The sequence below is a fragment of the Podarcis melisellensis genome (genome assembly GCF_964234715.1).
Source record: "Podarcis melisellensis genome assembly, chromosome: 14".
NCBI classification, from domain to species: domain Eukaryota; kingdom Metazoa; phylum Chordata; class Lepidosauria; order Squamata; family Lacertidae; genus Podarcis; species Podarcis melisellensis.
This window is the reverse complement of record NC_138546.1, coordinates 17225554-17243843: the sequence shown is the minus strand read 5'-3', so window position 1 is coordinate 17243843 and position 18290 is coordinate 17225554. Positions and strand designations below refer to the sequence as shown.

The 18290-nt window shown below is 46.7% G+C and overlaps 1 protein-coding gene across 3 annotated transcripts in view; it reads right to left on the bottom strand.

Moving 5' to 3' along the window:
- ABCA3 (ATP binding cassette subfamily A member 3) overlaps positions 1 to 18290 on the bottom strand; it is a 73066-nt gene that overhangs the window by 14555 nt on the left and 40221 nt on the right. For all 3 annotated transcript variants that reach the window (XM_081887906.1, XM_081887908.1, XM_081887907.1), the window contains exons 10-25: positions 16336 to 16517; positions 14553 to 14699; positions 14313 to 14442; positions 13559 to 13713; positions 12834 to 12989; positions 12132 to 12342; positions 10667 to 10817; positions 10123 to 10221; positions 9135 to 9327; positions 7723 to 8026; positions 6752 to 7025; positions 5181 to 5385; positions 3825 to 4044; positions 2302 to 2460; positions 1260 to 1432; positions 822 to 956 (exon numbers count right to left, since the gene is read on the bottom strand). In XM_081887906.1, coding sequence (XP_081744032.1) covers positions 822 to 956; positions 1260 to 1432; positions 2302 to 2460; positions 3825 to 4044; positions 5181 to 5385; positions 6752 to 7025; positions 7723 to 8026; positions 9135 to 9327; positions 10123 to 10221; positions 10667 to 10817; positions 12132 to 12342; positions 12834 to 12989; positions 13559 to 13713; positions 14313 to 14442; positions 14553 to 14699; positions 16336 to 16517 — 2894 coding nt within the window. The remainder of the gene's footprint in view (positions 1 to 821; positions 957 to 1259; positions 1433 to 2301; positions 2461 to 3824; positions 4045 to 5180; positions 5386 to 6751; positions 7026 to 7722; positions 8027 to 9134; positions 9328 to 10122; positions 10222 to 10666; positions 10818 to 12131; positions 12343 to 12833; positions 12990 to 13558; positions 13714 to 14312; positions 14443 to 14552; positions 14700 to 16335; positions 16518 to 18290) is intronic.

The following is an 18290-nucleotide window of genomic DNA, read 5'->3' as shown; positions in this document are numbered from 1 at the left end:
GAAGAGCCACCCCTTGATTGGAAGAAGCTGGGTGGGGAAGTGGTGGGAGGTGGCTGAAGGCATATTGAAGTTGGTGGGGCAGTGCCCCAATTGCCCTAGTGGACCAGTCTCTACTGGTATCTTTCCACTTAGAAATGGGACTTCCTCCAGAAGTTGGGAGGACAAGACAGCAAACAATCATCTCACATTGCCTCCAACTGGGCGTATAAATAAATGAGAATAGTGGTCATGTTGTGGTTGTTGGAGCCTGGCTAGTCTTACAGCCTTGAAAATGGTCTGATTTGGTCACATCTACACTATACCTTTAAAGCACATTTAACACACATGGTGTTGGGCTTTTTCACTGACAGGACCAGTGTTGCAGAATGCCCTCCCTGTTCAAGAGGCCCCCACTGGTATTGGGATTCTGCCGTCTCCTGAATACACACATTTCAGGAAAACGTTCCTCTGAATTTGAACTTCCTGACTTAATTGTTGTAGTTGTTTTAAGCTGTTTTTATTGCTATGCTTTTTAACTGGTTTGTTTTATTGTGTATAGCAGGCTTCTTCAAACTCATCCCTCCAGATGTTTTTGGCCTACAACTCCCATGATCCCTAGCTAGCAGGACCAGTGGTCAGGGATGATGGGAACTGTAGTCTCAAAACATCTGGAGGGCCGAGGCTGAGGAAGCCTGGTATATAGCATAGTACAATTGATTTTATACTGGTAAACTGCTTAGAAGCCATTTTGGCATGTAAGAGGTATAAAAATTAAACAACAACAACAATATCTTCAAAGAGAGGCTAAGCTTTAGAAACCACAAGGAGGGCCAGACGTTTACCTTGGTAAGCTCCTTGATGACTAAGGGACTATTCAGTGATGAAAGGGATGCTGTTGGTGACTCCAAAACCTTCTTCCTCTCATCTGCAACATCCCGGTCTTCTGGAAGGACAGGGACTCTGTTCAGCAGCATCACCTGTTGTAGAAAAAGCCAACAGAAAATGGACGATGAGTATACTGCAATAATGCAAGATTCTGGCACAGCTGAACAAGTAATTAGCCTGGTTCACACATAATACTAAGCCATGGTTTGTTTACTCAACTACAGCTTAACCACCCAGAATTGTTTCTCCGAAGCTTGGTTTGTTTTCCAGCTGGTTCTGCCTTGTGACTCTGTAGCTTGATGAATATCTTACACTGTATACACACAGCCCACTGGGAAGCTTGGCTTACAATTCTGTCAACCCAGGAACACTTCTTCCTTCCAGGAAATCCTTACCCACTTCCGCCTCCGATGCACGTTGCAGACAAGGTTCTTCAGTCTCCAAAGGATGTTGGTCTCAATGAGGAAGAGGAGGATGAGGAACACCAGCCCCTGTACAGCCATGGCAGTCAAGTATTTGCCAATCCCAGGGCTCTCCCATGCAAAGTAATTGGTTTGGAAAGTAATATCTGGAATGGTAGGAGAGAGGAGAGAGAAAAAATACTGAAGGGCACTGTCCAATCCCAAACCAGTACTTTTAACTCAGTGGCGTAGCGTGGGTTGTCAGCACCCGGGGCAAGGCAAGTAATTTGCGCCCCCTAACCCATGGATTTGCGCCCCCTAACCCTACCCCCCAGATGTTGTGCCTGGTGCGGCCGGGCCCCCCTGCACCCCCCACGCTGCACCACTATTTTAACTCCCCAAATCCCCTCACAGAGCTAAATAGTAATAGGAAGAAGAAGAAGAAGAAGAAGAAGAAGAAGAAGAAGAAGAAGAAGAAGAAGAAGAAGAAGAAGAAGAAGATGATGATGATGTTTTGGCTTGCCACAGAAGCCAGAGACAAAAAGATTACCGTATTTTTCTCCCCATAGGACGCACTTTTCCCCCTCCAAAAATGAAGGGGAAATGTGTGTGCGTCCTATGGGGCGAATGCAGGCTTTCGCTGAAGCCTGGAGAGCGAGAGGGGTCGGGGCGCACCGACCCCTCTCGCTCTCCAGACTTCACGCAGCTCTCCGCAAGGCGCAGGAGCCCTGCGCTGGGCTCCCATGTCTTGTGGAGAGTTGCCTGCATGCTGAAGGCTGGGTGCGCTGAGCTCAGCGCCCAGACTTCGCACAGCTCTCCGCAAGGCGCGGGAGCCCAGCGCTGGGCTCCCGCAGCTTGCAGAGAGTTGCCTGTTCTGGGGCCTGGGGTCGGGGGAAGCTCGGGCTTCCCCCGCCCCAGCCCCGTGCCTGGGGGAAACATAATTTCCCCCCCTTTATTTCCCCCCAAAAAAACTAGGTGCGCCTTATGGGATGGTGCGTCCTATAGGGCGAAAAATACGGTAATTCTGGATACTCACTAAACACTTTGCAGACAAGGAGAGACTCGATTGAGGAGGTGCAGAACTGAATGAACTCATAGTTCTGGTAGAATTTGCTGATGCTTTGTCCCAAGCAGTAATTGGGTAGGATTAAGAAGACTTTATCCAACATCCTTGAGAGATCCACCATTCCAAGTTCTGGAAGAAAAACATGGGAAGGTCAGGGAAGTGGCCTTTGATAGTCAGGTATATTAATGAATCTGCCCTGTTCATACATAGAGGATGGCTATGCTTGTGTCTAATAATTCTTTTTCTCCTCCTCCTTTTTACATCAGGCTCTTTTTTCTCTTGCCCAGTTTTGGGAGCTGGGCTGCGTACTTTAAGAAACAGAGCACAGTGATTCTGAAAACAATGACAATTAAAAACTTTTTAAAAAGTAATTCAGCATTAATACACACATATTATGAATATACAAGTATACAAACATACATTTCATACAATCCTTAAAAATGTTCAAACATACCTGAATTATTTTAATAATAAAACCTTTTTTTTAAAAAAAAAAAACTTTTTTAAAAGTAGTTAAACACATTCTTCCATCCAATGATCTGAGGGTTACCAGGAGCAGTATTTTGCAACCACCAAATTGGTGGGTTTGAAAACAAGCAAGGTGTTCAAATTCATCTCGAAAGTTAATGAGAGGGACACATCACTAGGGAGGGCATTCCACAACTGCGGAACCACCAGCAAAAAGGCCCTGTCATGGGTCAGTGATAACCAGGCAGCCCTGGTTGTGACATCTCCAATCTCGGTTGTGATAAAGCTTTAGGATTTGTAGGTGTTTTGCTTTTATGGGGTTGGCTTATATACTTGCGTTAGCCATTAGGAAGGGACATAATTATAAATATTTTAAACAAACAAACAATGAATGTTAAAATGTATTCTGGATGGTGTTAAAGCTGGACATTTGCCAGGGCCCCACAAGATCAGAAGAAGGCCCACCATGCTAACAGCATTGCAAATTTCCACCTTGTAGAGAGTATCAAATATCAGATCTAGCCTTAGATATAGCTCCTCCAGACTAGTGCTTATGTTGCAAATGTATTCTGCAGCATGGTCCTGACACAATAAAAGTGTGTTAAGGGTGGGTTTGTTCTGCTTTTTTAGTTGCATTTATTGCCGCCCAGAGGGGCAATAGTGCAATGAAAGTGGGACATACACCCTCACCCTAAATCCCAGGTCCTTTGTGGTGTGAAAGGTTATAGGAGTTCAGCAACATATTGCATAATTTTGCACTGATTGGGAATGAAGCAGTATGACCGCCCCAAAACTTTCTCAGACACAAACAGCATTGGGGGGAAAGGCTCGCATATGACTAGCCCAATAGTATTATTAGCACAAATTGTCATAGAAAGGATGAATGGAGTGTTCCTGCCTCTTCCAGGTTAGAGTGCCGTGCCCTGGAAACAGCACTGACTGGAATCACTCTTTGTGTGCCCAAGGATATTGTTGAGACTTGGAAATGCGATCCGCAACAGGGATGGGGGTCCCTGATCCCTTACCTTGAATGCTCATGATAGTGACTGCCAGGAAGGTGGCTGTCCCTGAGAAGATGTTGAAGATGGTGAGGCGTGTGTAGGCCGTAGAAGCCACAGAGAAGAAGAAGCTGAGCAGATACATGAGGGGGATAGTGGCCCAGCCGTAAAGGAGGAAGATCTGCATCACATCAACAAGGTGGTTGTCCTGGGTGAAGGCTTTCACGTCAAAGGCTTGGAATATCACCTGGAGGGAGGGATCAACCAATGAAGGGGGGGGGGGTATTTCAGCAGAAAATGAACACAAAAATACACATTTTAGGGGGAGAAATTCATACTATTTAAACATTATTTCGGTTATGTAGGTTTTTTGGGGGGGGGGGGTTAATTGCAGAAGAATGGGCACATACAAGACTGAGATGAACTAGAAAAGAGTGATCCATTCATCCCTGTCAGGTATAGGGCTTTCCCATTCCTGATTCTTTTAAATGAAGATCATGCAACCAGACAGTTTGAAGGGATCCTGAAGGTCATCCAGCCCAGCCCTGGAACTGCAGATGCCTGAAACTGAGTGTAGGATTTTCTGCATGCAAAATGTCTGTCACTGGCCCGGTTTGGGACTGATATGAGCACCATGGCTATAAGGAGGCGTATGAATTTACACCTCTTAGGAATAGTCAGCGTTCCTTTGCTTGAATGTTCAGCTTTCATTTGGGGGGGGGGGGATGATCTCTAGGATTCTTTGGGGGGGGGGAGAGAATACATCCAGGCAGTATTCTATCCAATTGCTAAGTAAATGAGTTTTTGATTCAATTTTTAGTGATTGGTTCAGTCATTGATTTACTTAATCTAATAAACATAAACAAATCAGAGTGTTTGAATTTATGTTTTGCTGGTTTGCACTGATTATAATGCTCTTCCCCACACAAATCTAGAAAATAGGAGCACGGAAAGTTGCCTTACATTGAGTCAGATCATTGGGTCCATCAAGTTCAGTATTGCCTACACCAGGGTTTCCCAAACTTGAGTCTCCAGATGTTTTTGGACTACACTGGTCCTGCTAGCTAGGGATGATGGGAGATGTAGTCCAAAAGTAGCTGAAGAACCAAGTTTGGGAAACCCTGGCCTATGCTGAATGCCAGTGGCTGTCCAGTATTCCAGATGGGGAGTCTCCCCCAGCCCTATGTGAAGATTCTGGGGATCAAACCTGGGACCTTCTGCATGCAAAGTGGATCTCTACCACTGAGCCAGTTTGCTTATGTGCCTGATTAGCATGTCCCACCCCTGCCCCTCTGCTAGATTCTTTCAGCATACATCTCCTGGTACATTTTTGCCAAACCACCAGCAAAGAACTTCCTGGGGACTGCAGTTGAGCTGACTTACCAGCATGAGCACACAGGGCGTGAGGTAGTTGATGAGGTCCCACAGGAGGGCTGAGAGCCAGAAATTGACGACATAGACTCCGCTGACAAACTGGACGTGCTTGGCCTTGATGGCCCTCTCGCTGACGAGCAGGAGAGCGAAGGTGCTGGACAACGACGCCATTCCATAGAGCAAGTTGATTGCAATGGCGAAACCCGTCTGGCCTCTGATGGGACATTAAAGACAGCAAGGTGAGCAGGACCAGGGATGTTTATTTAAAGGAGCAGCCCACCTACCCAAAAGGCTTAAGGCAAGCAAGAGCAAGAAAAGATCCAATCAGGGGTTTTATAATGTAGAACAAGTATATCCTAGGAACTTCAGCGCAACAGGGTGAGCAACTGGCAGGCCCTGGACCAAGTCTAGCTCATGAAGGGGTGACACTTGCACTTTCTCCATCTTCCCAATCCAAGGGGAAAAGGCAGGTGTGCAGGGAGCAGCAGGGATGAGAAAGGGATAAAGCCAGATTTCACCAACCATTGGACGCCATCAGGACTCCAACTCCCATCACCCCCAACCAGCAGGGATGATTTGGGAGTCATCCAGAGGGCACCAAGCAGGGGAAGACTGGAATAGGTCCTACTGGGGGTGGGGGCAATCCCCTTTCCCATCCTTAAAAGGACCCTCTGGAAGAACATTTCTATCCTGCTATTTCAGCATAAAGGCACCCAAAGCAGTTCACAAAACAATTTAAAAACAAAACACAATTAATACAGTAAAGGTAAAGGTAAAGGGGCCCCTGAACATTAGGTTCAGTCGTGGATGACTCTGGGGTTGCGGCACTCATCTCGCTTTATTGGCCAAGGGAGCTGGCGTACAGCTTCCGAGTCATGTGGCCAGCATGACTAAGCTGCTTCTGGCAAACCAGAGCAGCACACGGAAACACCGTTTACCTTCCCACTGGAGTGGTACCTATTTATCTACTTGCACTTTGACGTGCTTTTGAACTGCTAGGTTGGCAGGAGCTGAGACCGAGCAATGGGAGCTCACCCTGTCGCGGGGATTCGAACCGCCGACCTTTTGATTGGCAGGTCCTAGGCTCTGTGGTTTAACCCACAGCGCCACCCATGTCCCAAATTAATACGGTACAAAGTAATAATTTTTAAAAAGACAGCCATCCTTCACTATTTTTGCTAATATCAGGAAAGTCAGATTTTCAGGTGCCAGGCCTTGCATAGCCAACAGAACTGCAAATGCCATGTGTAAGAGAGAGTGGTAGTGACAGACTCAAGAATCCTGAGGTTTGTACGGGGGAAATTTGAGGAGAAGGGGGAAAGGGAACTCTCCAAAAACACTGAGTATGCTCCGTGGGCATGGAATGGTGGCTGACTGCCCTGGGAGGGAAATGGAATAGAGTCGCAGGAGAGCTGCTCTTTAAGTGGCAGCCTCAGAGGGTTGTTGTAAGGCTAAAAAGAGAGGCGAGAGGACTATGCACACCACTTTCAGCTCTTTGGAGGAAAGGCAACACAGTATATAAAGGAATTAAATAAAGAGTGAATTTATCGTTGTTCAAAAGAGAGGAAGAATCAACTCACTCCATGAGCTGGTCCTTTGCAGTCTCTGTTGTGTTGCGGGGCTGTGGGTAGTTAGCCACGGAGATGGAAGCATTGGGGTCAACCAGCAGCTTCAACAGGGCGTTGTCAACCAGGAGAAGGGCTGCGGCAGACGAGTGGAACGCCTGGTTGTTGAAGAGAGCCGTCACCTTCACGAGATCCCCGGTTTCTTCGAAGGAAGCGGCCGCAATGTAGCGCTCGTTGAAGGCTCCCCCTTCTTCAGCTGCTCGAGAAATCAGGTATTCCTGCAGGTCACCTGCAACAACACTTTCGTCAATGCAGCAGGCCTCCTAAGTGGTCCTTCTGTTGGCCAATCAGATGCCATTTGAGATGAGCCATTAGAGGTCTAGAAACCCTGAGGTCTAGAAACATGCTGTTTGAACAGAAACGGGGATTTCCAGGAAACCGATATGTGCCAGAAGCTGGAAACTAGGCCAAATTTTGGCATGATCTGAAGCCTCAAGTAAAGCAGAATATCTATAAATAATGTACATGAACAGCCTACTGAAGCTTGGTGTTTGCTGACAGCATCTTGTTTTTAAGACTCCAGCAGCCCCAAAGTTGGTTGGGTGTTTAACTTTACATGGAAGTCTATCTTCCTCCTCTTTTTGCTCCCTTACTCCCCCACAGCCTTCCACCCTAATCCCTTGCTCACCAGTCTCCCTATCTGCCAAATGCACCAAGGCAGGCACACACCAGTCACTATTGTTCTCTCCCTCCCCTTCCAGCATCTACTTTGAGATTGCACATTCTGTGACTGGGCCTTCTCCCTCAGGTACTTCCAATGCCCATGAGCATTTTGCCATATCCCAGCTGCTGAGCCACAGCAAGCATTTCGGCAGAAGCTCCTATTTGTTCTCCTGCAAACCCAGAAGATTTGGAGCATCTCTTCTTGCTGAAAGGCCTTAAAAACAGACTAAATATCTGTTCTCTGCCTTGGTTCGGCTACTCACCCACTACCTCCAGTGGCCCTTGGTGCTGAGAGTCCACGATATCCTTATACTGCTCTCCTAGTCTCTGGGCCAGGGTGGATTCTTGGGAGACAGAAAAGGGCACTGTAGTCTGTCCATACGGATTTAAGGTCATCTTGAGCAGGGAAGAGTCTCGTGGGCCTGGAAAGGTCTTGGCCACAATCAGGGCGAAGGCAGTGAAGATCAGAGGCACCAGGAACTGCGCTGCCACCATCTTCCAGTTGCGCCAACTGTAGACAGCCCTCTTCATAAACATAGCATAGAACTGCTGGCAGCAGAGGTAGAACTATGAAGACAAAGAGCAGGCTAAGGATACTGATAAGGTGGATCCCCTTGGAAGATTAGATTAACTCTGATATTAACAGGGCATTGTTGCTGTTATTATTTATATCCAGGCGGTGACCATTCCCTGTGAGGGTTCCATTCCTAGCCCCCGCATCTGTCGGTGGAGCGTATATAAGCACATCCCGCTCTGTCCTTGTTCTGCCTTCTTCTGCGTCCAAAGGACCTGTACATCAGCAATCACACATCCATTGCACACCACCTGTATTTTGTTTGTATACTGCTTCAATGTAAAAACCTTTGAGGGGTTTACATAAAATATGCATTAGCAATTATTGATAAAAGTTGAAGCATTCCCCCTTTTCATTTATATGTTTTTTTTAAAAAAAAAATAGTGATGTGTTTTTAAAACTACAACGCCATTCTTGGATATGTTTAAGTACACAGTTGCGCCTAACACTTCCAAGAAATTTCACACCAGCCGTCAATAAGCAATATTATTATTATGAGTGCTTGACAAAATCACCCACGCTGAATTTGTCTGGCTTTGTATACGTATGCAGCAGTAATGAGCATTCATTTAGGTCATATACAGTGGTACCTCCAGTTGCGGACGGGATCTGTTCCGGAGGTCCAGTCGGATCCTGAGGTTTCCGCAACCTCAGGACTACTTCTGCGCATGCAGCGAAACCTGGTCAAATACTTCCGGGTTTGCCGCTTTCTCATCCTGAAGTTTACGTAACCAGAAGGTTATGTAACCGGAGGTACTACTCTATTTGCAAAAGCAGTTTGAGCATGTGAAGAACCATGGATGAGAATTTTAGTCAAATATAAAATCAGGCAATTATCCTAGAAACAATGATAATCTTCCCAGGAGGCTGAAGACTCCAGTGTCCTTGGTGCTCTGGCTAATGGTAGAGGCTGGATTCAACTTTAGGAATAAATAGGAAAGGGGCTAGAAATAAAACTCTTCAGAATTAAGGCATGGCCACATTCGGGGTACTACTCATTCAAGCCACGCAGTATGGTGAATTCCATTTTTGTCAACAACCAAGATTAGTCAATTGCTATGTTCACAAGGGCTGACGGGTCCCCATGACACCAGAGCTCACCCCTGTGTTCAGCTTGATGTTGGAGCAATCTTCCGTGATCAGAGCCCCGCTGTCATCCGTCATGTCCGTCATCCCACTCAGGCTGCTGGAGTCGTCCATGGCCCAGTCGTTGGATCGCCGTTCATGCTGGTACTGCAAAGCTGGCAGCTGGATGGCTTGGATGTCCATGCTGGAATCAACCAGCTTGCCAACTCTTAAAGGAAGAGAGTGAATCCATGTAAGCGAATGCTTAGGTGGAGTTTGTGGTTTTTTAAAAATTAAGTCACCCCAGAGGTTAGCTTCCAACAACCTCAGCGTCATACCTGTATACAAGCCTCTTCTGGAAGCTCACTTGCCACATTTCTGAGTCATGCACAATGTTCTGGACCCATTTCTGCTTGAAGCAGAAATGGGCTTTCACAGAGTATGCATTGGGCAGGTCTGATTGGTTGCCCCTTGCTTCAATCATAGAACAACCCTCCCTCTTTTCAAAGCATGGCTGTGCATGATGCTGATCGATCAGCTGTGATGCCAATCATGAAGCCACTGTCCCTCCTTCTCTGTGCTTTCCCCCCCAAATTGCACCAAAAGGTGGCAGTGCATGTGGGTTGCTCATCTGATGCAGAGGGAGAAGGGAGGGCAGGTTGTTCAGACTGCAGAGAAACAGGGATTTGACCAGAGGTTCAAGGCATTGACCCATAATTTGAGGAGAAATGTTTTTGTGAAATTATTTCCACCACTGCCAAATTTTGTTTTGCCAAATCATTTCATCATCTCGTTTACTTGAGTCCCAATGAACTCAATGGGGATTTCTTCCAAACTGCACTGTTAATAGAACTGCACTGTTAATCTCAGATTCCCTCACCCTCAATATACATCCAAATCTTATTTCAGAAATAAATTAAATCCAATCCAGAAATAAATTAAATCCAAGTGCAAGTTTTAACTCACACTTAGTCCTGCTGAAAGAGCACGTTTACCTTCCTTGCTAGTTTCCCCAATGCCCTACCTGAGAAAAACTTCCTCCATAGTGGTGACTGAGGCTCCGTAACTGGCAATGCCCAGCTCTTCCCGGCGTAACTCCAACTCCGTGAACAGAGCCTCAAACCTGGAAAAGCAGCAGGAAAGAGGAAAGAACTTCAGCATTCAAAGCGTATCCCTAACATTCCCTATATTACACAGAGAAAGCACTTCCTACCCCTTTGGACAAAGGCCTGTAATCTGGGGTTCTTGTGGGGGAGTAGGGAATGTGCTTTCCATGCACTTCCATTGTACGGTGTGCACACAAGAGTTTACCAGCTGCGGGGAAAGCAATTTGCAAGGCAGTTCTTGCCAGTCCAATTTCACAATTTGGCTACACCCACTCTTGGCACGTGATCCTTGGAGGGTGAAGTCTTCGCCTAGAGAAAGTGAGCTCTCACTGGCTTAGACACATGCCCCAAATTTGCAAATGCTAGACAGAGCCCCGGAACTGCAGTTTCACAACAGACAAATCTCCCACACCAATGACGACCTGGCAAGCCATCTTCAGTTGTTGCAGAGGGTGACACTACCTGTGCGTACTCTCTTTGGGAAGGATGAAGGACAGCTCCGCCCCAGCGTTGCTCTCCAGGGTGGCGTTGGGCACATAGTGATAGATGAGACGGGAGATTTCGCCAAGGTTGCAGCACGGCTCCTTCACCATCACCATGTGGTATCCTGCACCTGAAAGGGAGCAGATGGAGATTTTATTTTGTTTCACTTCCCTGACATTTTACCTAACTGTTAATTTCCACATTATATTGGAGCTTTAATGTGATGTAAAACCACTTCTGGAAATCTAATGGAATGCAGTGATTTCTTTGTTGTTTGATTCCATTAAAAACTGTCTGTGCCCCTTAACCCCTAAAATCACTAAAGTGGTGAAATTTGGGGAAGGATATTGGCATACTATTTTTAATTCTCTGTGTTTGTTCATCAGGAAAACTAATAAAAAACAAAAAATAAAAATAAAAAGCGTATTGACATACAATTCTTTCCTGCCCTTTTTTATGGGGGGAATCATGGGGAAACAAAAGCAGGTATATGAGGAAAGGGTTGGTGAGGAACACTGTTGTCCAATTATGTTGGATCTTATGTCACTGCACATCCACTTGGTGTGAATTTAATTTAGTGTGACATGTCAGTATATCAGTAAAAAAGCCACAGTCCCACAACAGGCACTGCAGTATGAAAGTGACATTGAAAATATTTAATAATAATAATAATAATAATAATAATAATAATAATAATATGGGTTTCCCCAGCCACTCTGGCTGGCTTCCAACAGGAGATTAAAAATACATTAAAACATCAGTCATTTAAAAAAAAAACACCTTCCCTAAACAAGACAGAAGTGCTAGCGTTATAATCAGGAAAATGAACGAAATATTTCCCATGTCTGAATGCACCAGACTGTTGGTCTATCTAGCACAGCACGGTTTAATAGTACTGCCTGGCAGCAGCAATCCAGTGTCTGAGACCAAGGATCTTTCCCTGCTTGCAGATGCTGGGGATTAGATCATAGAAATACAAAGGTGGAAGGGACCCCAGGGGTCATCTAGTTCAACCCCCTGCAATGCAGGAATTTTTTGCTCAACCTGAGGCTCGAACCCACAGTCCTGAGATTAAGAGTCTCATGCTTGGACATGGGACCTTCTGCAAACAAAGCAGATGATCTACCACTGAACTCCACCCAGTCCCCAAAAGGGGTGTTCAAACTACATACCAACAGGCTGCCCTGCAATAACAATTGCTATGTTGAAATTGCCAGGTGCCTGACAGGTTTTTAATTTTTTTTTAAATGCAGAATATATACACACCATTGGTGAGGGCACCCACATTTAAAGCCCCTCTTCCATACAGGTCACTAGGCTCTTCCCCTTCCAAGTGAAATAATTCTGTGAATGCTACCAAAGGGGAATGCCACCCACTGCAAGGTCCTTATTTATTTGTGGGCTTCTTCAAGTCAGGTGCTGGCACAAGGGGGATTCTCCTTACCGTATTTATGCTTGAGAAAGAGCGAAGACCCACAGCACTGGAGCTCCCCCTTCGCCATAATCGCAATGCGGTCGCCCAGCAGATCTGCTTCGTCCATGAAGTGTGTGGTGAGCAGGATGGTGCGAGTGCTCCGTTGCTGCTGCAAAAGCTCCCAGGTGGCCCGGCGGGAAACTGGATCCATGCCTGAGGTTGGCTCGTCTAGCATCACCACCTAGACAGTGCAGAGGGAAGAGGCCTCAGTGCAAGGTGAAACACAGCTGGCGTAAGATATGAAGGGCACATACCGTATTTTTCGCTCTATAAGACACACTTTTTCCCTCCTAAAAAGTAAGGGGAAATGTGTGTACGTCTTATGGAGCAAATGCAGGCTGCGCAGCTATCGCTGAAGCCAGAACAGAAGAGGGAGAGCTGAACAGCAATCCCTCTTGCTGTTCTGGCTTCAGGGGTAGCCGCGCAAACCTCTTCAACAACATTTGATTCAGAATATTTTTTTCCTTGTTTTCCTCCTCTAAAAACTAGGTGCGTCTTATAGAGCGAAAAATACGGTACCTGGAATACAGAGGATAGACAGTGTGACGCAATTGTTAGAGAAGTGGGGGGCAGCCTGAGGCCTAATTTCATGCAGCGGCAGGGGGAAATGGAAGCAAATGGGGTGGCAGAAAGAATAACGAAGAAAGAAAACAGAGGACTCTCAAGACTCACTTTGGAGTCTCCAATGAGTGCGATGCCAATGGAGAGCTTCCGTTTCATCCCCCCAGACAATGCTTTAGACAGAGAGAAGCGTTTCTCCTGTAGGTTCAGGATGTGCAGGATGCGGGTAATCTCCTCTAGACATTTCTCCGCAGGAAAACCTTTCAACTGAGAGGAAATAGAATGGAAAAAGAGTTAGCACATGGGATGACAAAAAATTTTTTTTTGATGCTGCTGCTGCTGCTTTCATTTAAATCAGGGTTGGGGAATGTGTGACCCATCCCTAGCTATTGGTCATGCTGGCTGGGGCTGATGGGAGTTGGAGTCAAACAGCATCTGGAGGACCAGAGATTCCTAAACCCCAGTTAGACAAAAAGGTTAAAAAAAACCCAAACAGGTTTCTAGTCCCTGTAGTTGACAACTGCTGACCCCAGAGTCCTATTGCACTTTGTCCACATTGTGGCATCGACCTGAAGGTGCATCAATGCTGCACATAGGAAAAGCTCATGTGTGCATTCACAAGCCCAAGAAATGTGCATCCATCATCTGCATCTCCCTCCAGCCTGAGAGATAACCTTGGTGTTTGTACGGCCTTTGCTTTTACAGAAGATCGTGATTGCCGGTGTTCTAAGTGAGAATATACACCATTCATTTAATGTAGGTTATCTCCTGAAGAGTTACACCATGCTATGTAACAAAGGATAAAAAGAAGCCTCGCAATATTTATCCGAGATTACCCCAGCGTAGAAGTACAGGTGCTCTTCCACTGTCATTTGGTCAAAGAGGACGTCGTGCTGAGGGCAGAGGCCAAGACTTTTCCGGATCAGATTCATGTCCTGGGAGATCTCATAGCCATTGATGTATGCTTGGCCACTTGTTGGAGGATACAGTCCTGGGGGAAAGGAACAGCCTTCAGATTAGCGGCCATTAGATTAGATGGATCCCCTAAAGTCCAAGAAGGTTTAAAAGGCATTTTATAGTATCCCTGCCAAGACTGCCCACAACTCTCTCTTGGGGGTATCCAATCCCAGTTTGCTGCCTGTGTGGTACATAAACTGAATCTCAACCATTTCAAACCCTGTTAATTGCTGTAACATATTATCAGGTAGGGGTTGTGAATTCCCACATTTTGTAAGCAAATATAGCGCATTTTTCTATCTTCGTTAATATGCTCCTTTTTATGCACACTTGCTCCTAACAGATGCGTTTTTGTAAATATAGCCTTGACTCATTATTCAGGCTCAGCATGGTGATGATGATGATCATAGGCGCCTAAGGAAGCTGTCTTATGCTGAGTCAGACCTTTTGGTCCCTCTAGTTCAGTATTATCTACACTGACTGGCAGCCGCTGTCTAGGGTTTCAGGCAGGTAATCTATCCCAGTCCTACCTGGAGAAGCTAGGGATTGAACCTGGGACCTTCCACATGCAAAGCAGATAATCTACCACTGTGCTACAGCCCTTCCAGCCTAGTCCCAACAGCCCAACCTCACCTGTGAGCATGGACAAAGTTGTCGTCTTCCCAGCACCATTGTGCCCCAGAAGCACTGTGATTTGCCCCTCATACATGTTCAGGGTCAGGTCCCTTACGGCTTCCTTGGTTTTGTTCCCCATCTTGAACACCTGAGGACAGCCAAGTGAGATGTATACATAAACAGGCATTCAGGTGCTCTTTCCATAAGCTGCTGTTGCACAACTCAGCTTTCAGAGTGCGGCATCCCAGAAGAACCCACCTTGGACAGGTGCTTAATTTTGATCCCTGAAACCAGGTCCGACGGCTCCTCTTCTATGTACTGGCTTTTCAGGGCCTTCTCTGGGTCCTCCTCCTCTTCTTTCTCCTTTCCCAGCACTGTCTGAGGACTCCCACACCAATACGAAGGCTAAGGAGAGACAAACAGGGAGGCTCTTATTGTTGCAAACAATTGGAGTTTGCCAATTATTTCATTGATGGGGTGAGGCAGCTTTTTCAGTCTGAGGGCCACATTCACTCTTCCAGGGGCCACATACCAGATGCTCAAAAGAATAAATTGCAATAAACTATTGACTTGCTTTTGTTTTAGTATGTATTTTGTGTTCTCATTTTGTATTTTTACGTTGTAGACTACCCTATGATCTTTGGATGAAGGGTGGTAAACAAATCTCTCACTCTCTCATACTCTACTACTTATTTATGCCAGCTGAGGTCCTCTGTCTATTTTGTTTGGTTCCAATGAAACAGGGTGAACTTCTACCCCCAGCGCCAGCCATTCCCAATCTGGTGTCCTCCAGATGCTTTGGACTACAGCTCCCATCAGCCCCAGCCTGCATGATGCAAGTGTAAGAATGAGCACCAGGGATTCATGAAGAGTCAATATTCATTTTAGCTATTCATAGATACCAAATGGAGCTCACATATATCCACTTGGTCAGATCAGGAAGCCGGGTAGCAGAACAAGTTGTTGCCACTAATTGCTATTATGATGTCTTCTAATGAAGACAGAAATAGATCAGCTACTATGCCTTGTTTATTTGCCTAAAACAGAGGTTTTAAACCTATTTGAGTCCATGGCTCCCTTGACCAACTACATTCTTTCTGCGGCACCCCTGTGGGGCTCAGTAGCCCAGTTAAATCACCCCTGGCAGCCTCTCACTCTTTTTCGAACAACCTCCCTTGTGGAGTGTTCCCTCAGCCTCCTCCCCTCTCCCCTCTCCTTGGGAGTTGTCTGGCCAACCGCTGCTGCCACCCCTGATCACTGAGCTACCCACCCACCCCAAAGTAAGGTGCTTCCTCACACTGCTCCACAGAGGCCTGGGAAGCATCCCCTAGCCAGCCCCAGAGGCACCATTTGCCTGGGGAGCTTATAACCAGGGCTGCTGCAACAAACAGCTGTGCAAGTCTCTGGGAGGCAGAGACGCAAGAGGGCATCAGAGGAGGGAGGGAAGGAAAGAGGGACAGAGGCCAGTGTTGCCCACAGCACGCCCAACCATCATTCAAGGCACCCTAGGGTGCCACAGCACACTGGTTGAAAGCCACTGGCCTAAAACAATGGCCTGGCTCACAAGCCACGCTGGGTCAAACCAAGTCCCGGCATAAACATGGCCATGTACTTCCTAGAAGAGGAGATCACAGTTGCTTTGCTCCTCTTCCAGTCACTTCTCTGCTGGTTTGGTTTAGCCTGCCATTCAATACCAGAATCATGGTTTGGCTCTCTGGACAAATCATGAGTTGTAAATCATAAAAGAAACCTTGGTGGCAGCTTATGGCTAGTCCAGAGATAGTAAAACCAGGTGTCCAGGTTTGGGTGACAAACAAACCACAAACGTTCCATTTCTCAGTTCCACAACTTGCTCTTTTTCTGTGCTCCTGAGAATCGTCACAGCATAATCTGAGCCCTGGACTCTTCCCCGTTACTAAGCTCCAGATGTTTTCAATTACCACTTGCGAGTTGTCGTCCAAAACAACTGGAGGGAGCGGGTTGGCACAGGCTAGGCTACACAACAGCTGGTCATTGGGAGAGAGAAAAGCACAGGACTCACCATCAAGAAGAAGTACCAGGGCTGTGGGATGCCATACTCTCCTGGGAAGACGGCCTCCACATACCAGGCCACCAAGCCATACAGCACCGAGTCCAGGAGTAGCATCCCTAGGACGTGAGCCACAGTGAAGTTATCGTCCACGCTGACTGGTTTCAGAAGGTCCCTCCACTGCACCCCAGTGCCTGGAAAACAGAATAATAATAATAATAATAATAATAATAATAATAATAATAATAATAATTTATTTATACCCCACCCATCTGGCTGGGCTTCCCCAGCCACTCTGGGCGGCTTCCAACAAAATATTAAAATACAGTAATGCATCAAACATTAAAAGCTTCCCTAAACATGGCTGCCTTCAGATGTCTTCTAAAAGTCTGGTAGTAGTTGTTCACTTTGATATCTGGTGGAAGGGTATTCCACAGGGCGGGTGCCACTACCGAGAAGGCCCTCTGCCTGGTTCCCTGTAACTTGGCTTCTCGCAGTGAGGGAACCGCCAGAAGGCCCTCAGCACTGGACCTCAGTGTCCAGGCAGAACGATGGGGGTGGAGATGCTCCTTCAGATATACTGGACCAAGGCCGTTTAGGGCTTTGAAGGTCAGCACCAACACTTTGAATTGTGCTCCAAAACGTACTGGGAGTCAATGCAGGTCTTTCAAGTGTTATGTGGTCTCGGTATCAAAGTTCTGTTCTGCATCCAACAGCGCAAAGTGAAAGCAGGCTGCTAATACATTACTGAGACCTGAAATGTGAGGGGCCAGGGTGGGGAGCAAGACATCCCTTTCTTCTGACCCTCTCCTCCCGAATTAGGGATCCCAAAGTTGTTTTTGTTTTAAATACTTAATGCTACATCATTGTGGAGGATATTTACTAGCCGGTTTGGAGTATACAAGAAATATTTCAACACAACAAAAAATTCTGAGTGTCCTAACCACATTGCATGCACTATCTTGGGTAGTCTTACAACAAGGTAGTCCAGTATGATGGTGGATTAAGAACCTAAGAATGTGAAAAGAGCCTGCTGGATCAGGCCAATTACCCATCTAGTCCAGCACCCTGTTCTCACAGTGGCCAAACAGAAGCTTGTGGGAAACCAGCAAGCAGGATTCAAGCACAGGAGACCTCTCCCCTCCTGCAGTTTCCAGCAAATGGTATTTCGCAGCATTTCTGCCTCCAACTGTGGAAACAGAGTGCACAGATTTCATGGTTATTGCAGATAAGGACCTGAGACAGGATGGGTGGCTAAGGAGAAGATGGGGACAAAGCTAGGATTAGTTGCCATGGGCTCTGGCTCCACCTGCTGTTGAGCTTCTTGCCTTCTGCCCTGCCACTCCCAATGGGCACCAGCCGCCACTGATTGTGGTGGATACTTGCAGACCTGATTGACTCTCCCTTGATCCTTCACACTCCAACATCTGCCTACGAGAGAGCCTCCAGGCCATCGCCTTACTTACTTCAAGTCCCTTCTCAAAAACAGTTCTTCCAGGAATCGTTCAGACAAGGGGCAGTCAACATGGTGACCTCTCATCAGCCCTGACCATCAACCATGCTGGCGGGAGTGGGTGGGGATTTGAACCCTGGTCTCGCAGGTCCTAGCCTAACACTTTAATCACCACAATGCCACAGGTGATTCCAAAAGGCATGTTTATCAGCTGACAGGCTCCTGACTGTGCGCTGGAAGCCACATTCCTCTCTGCCCCCACACCTGACATCACTTGCGACATCAGGTGCTGAGCAGATGGCCATGGTTTTGAGGAAATGGCTGCACCAGCTAAACTTCTTTCCCTGTTTATCCCTGTCTCCATTATTCCTCCCTGTACTTTCCCTGTACGTGTTTTAGACTGGAAACCTCTTGGACTAGATACCTATCAAACCTGTTCTTTGCAGAGCACCATGTGAGGCAGTAAACTGCGGGAGGCAGTGGAAGACAGAAGTGCCTGGCGTGCTCTGGTCTA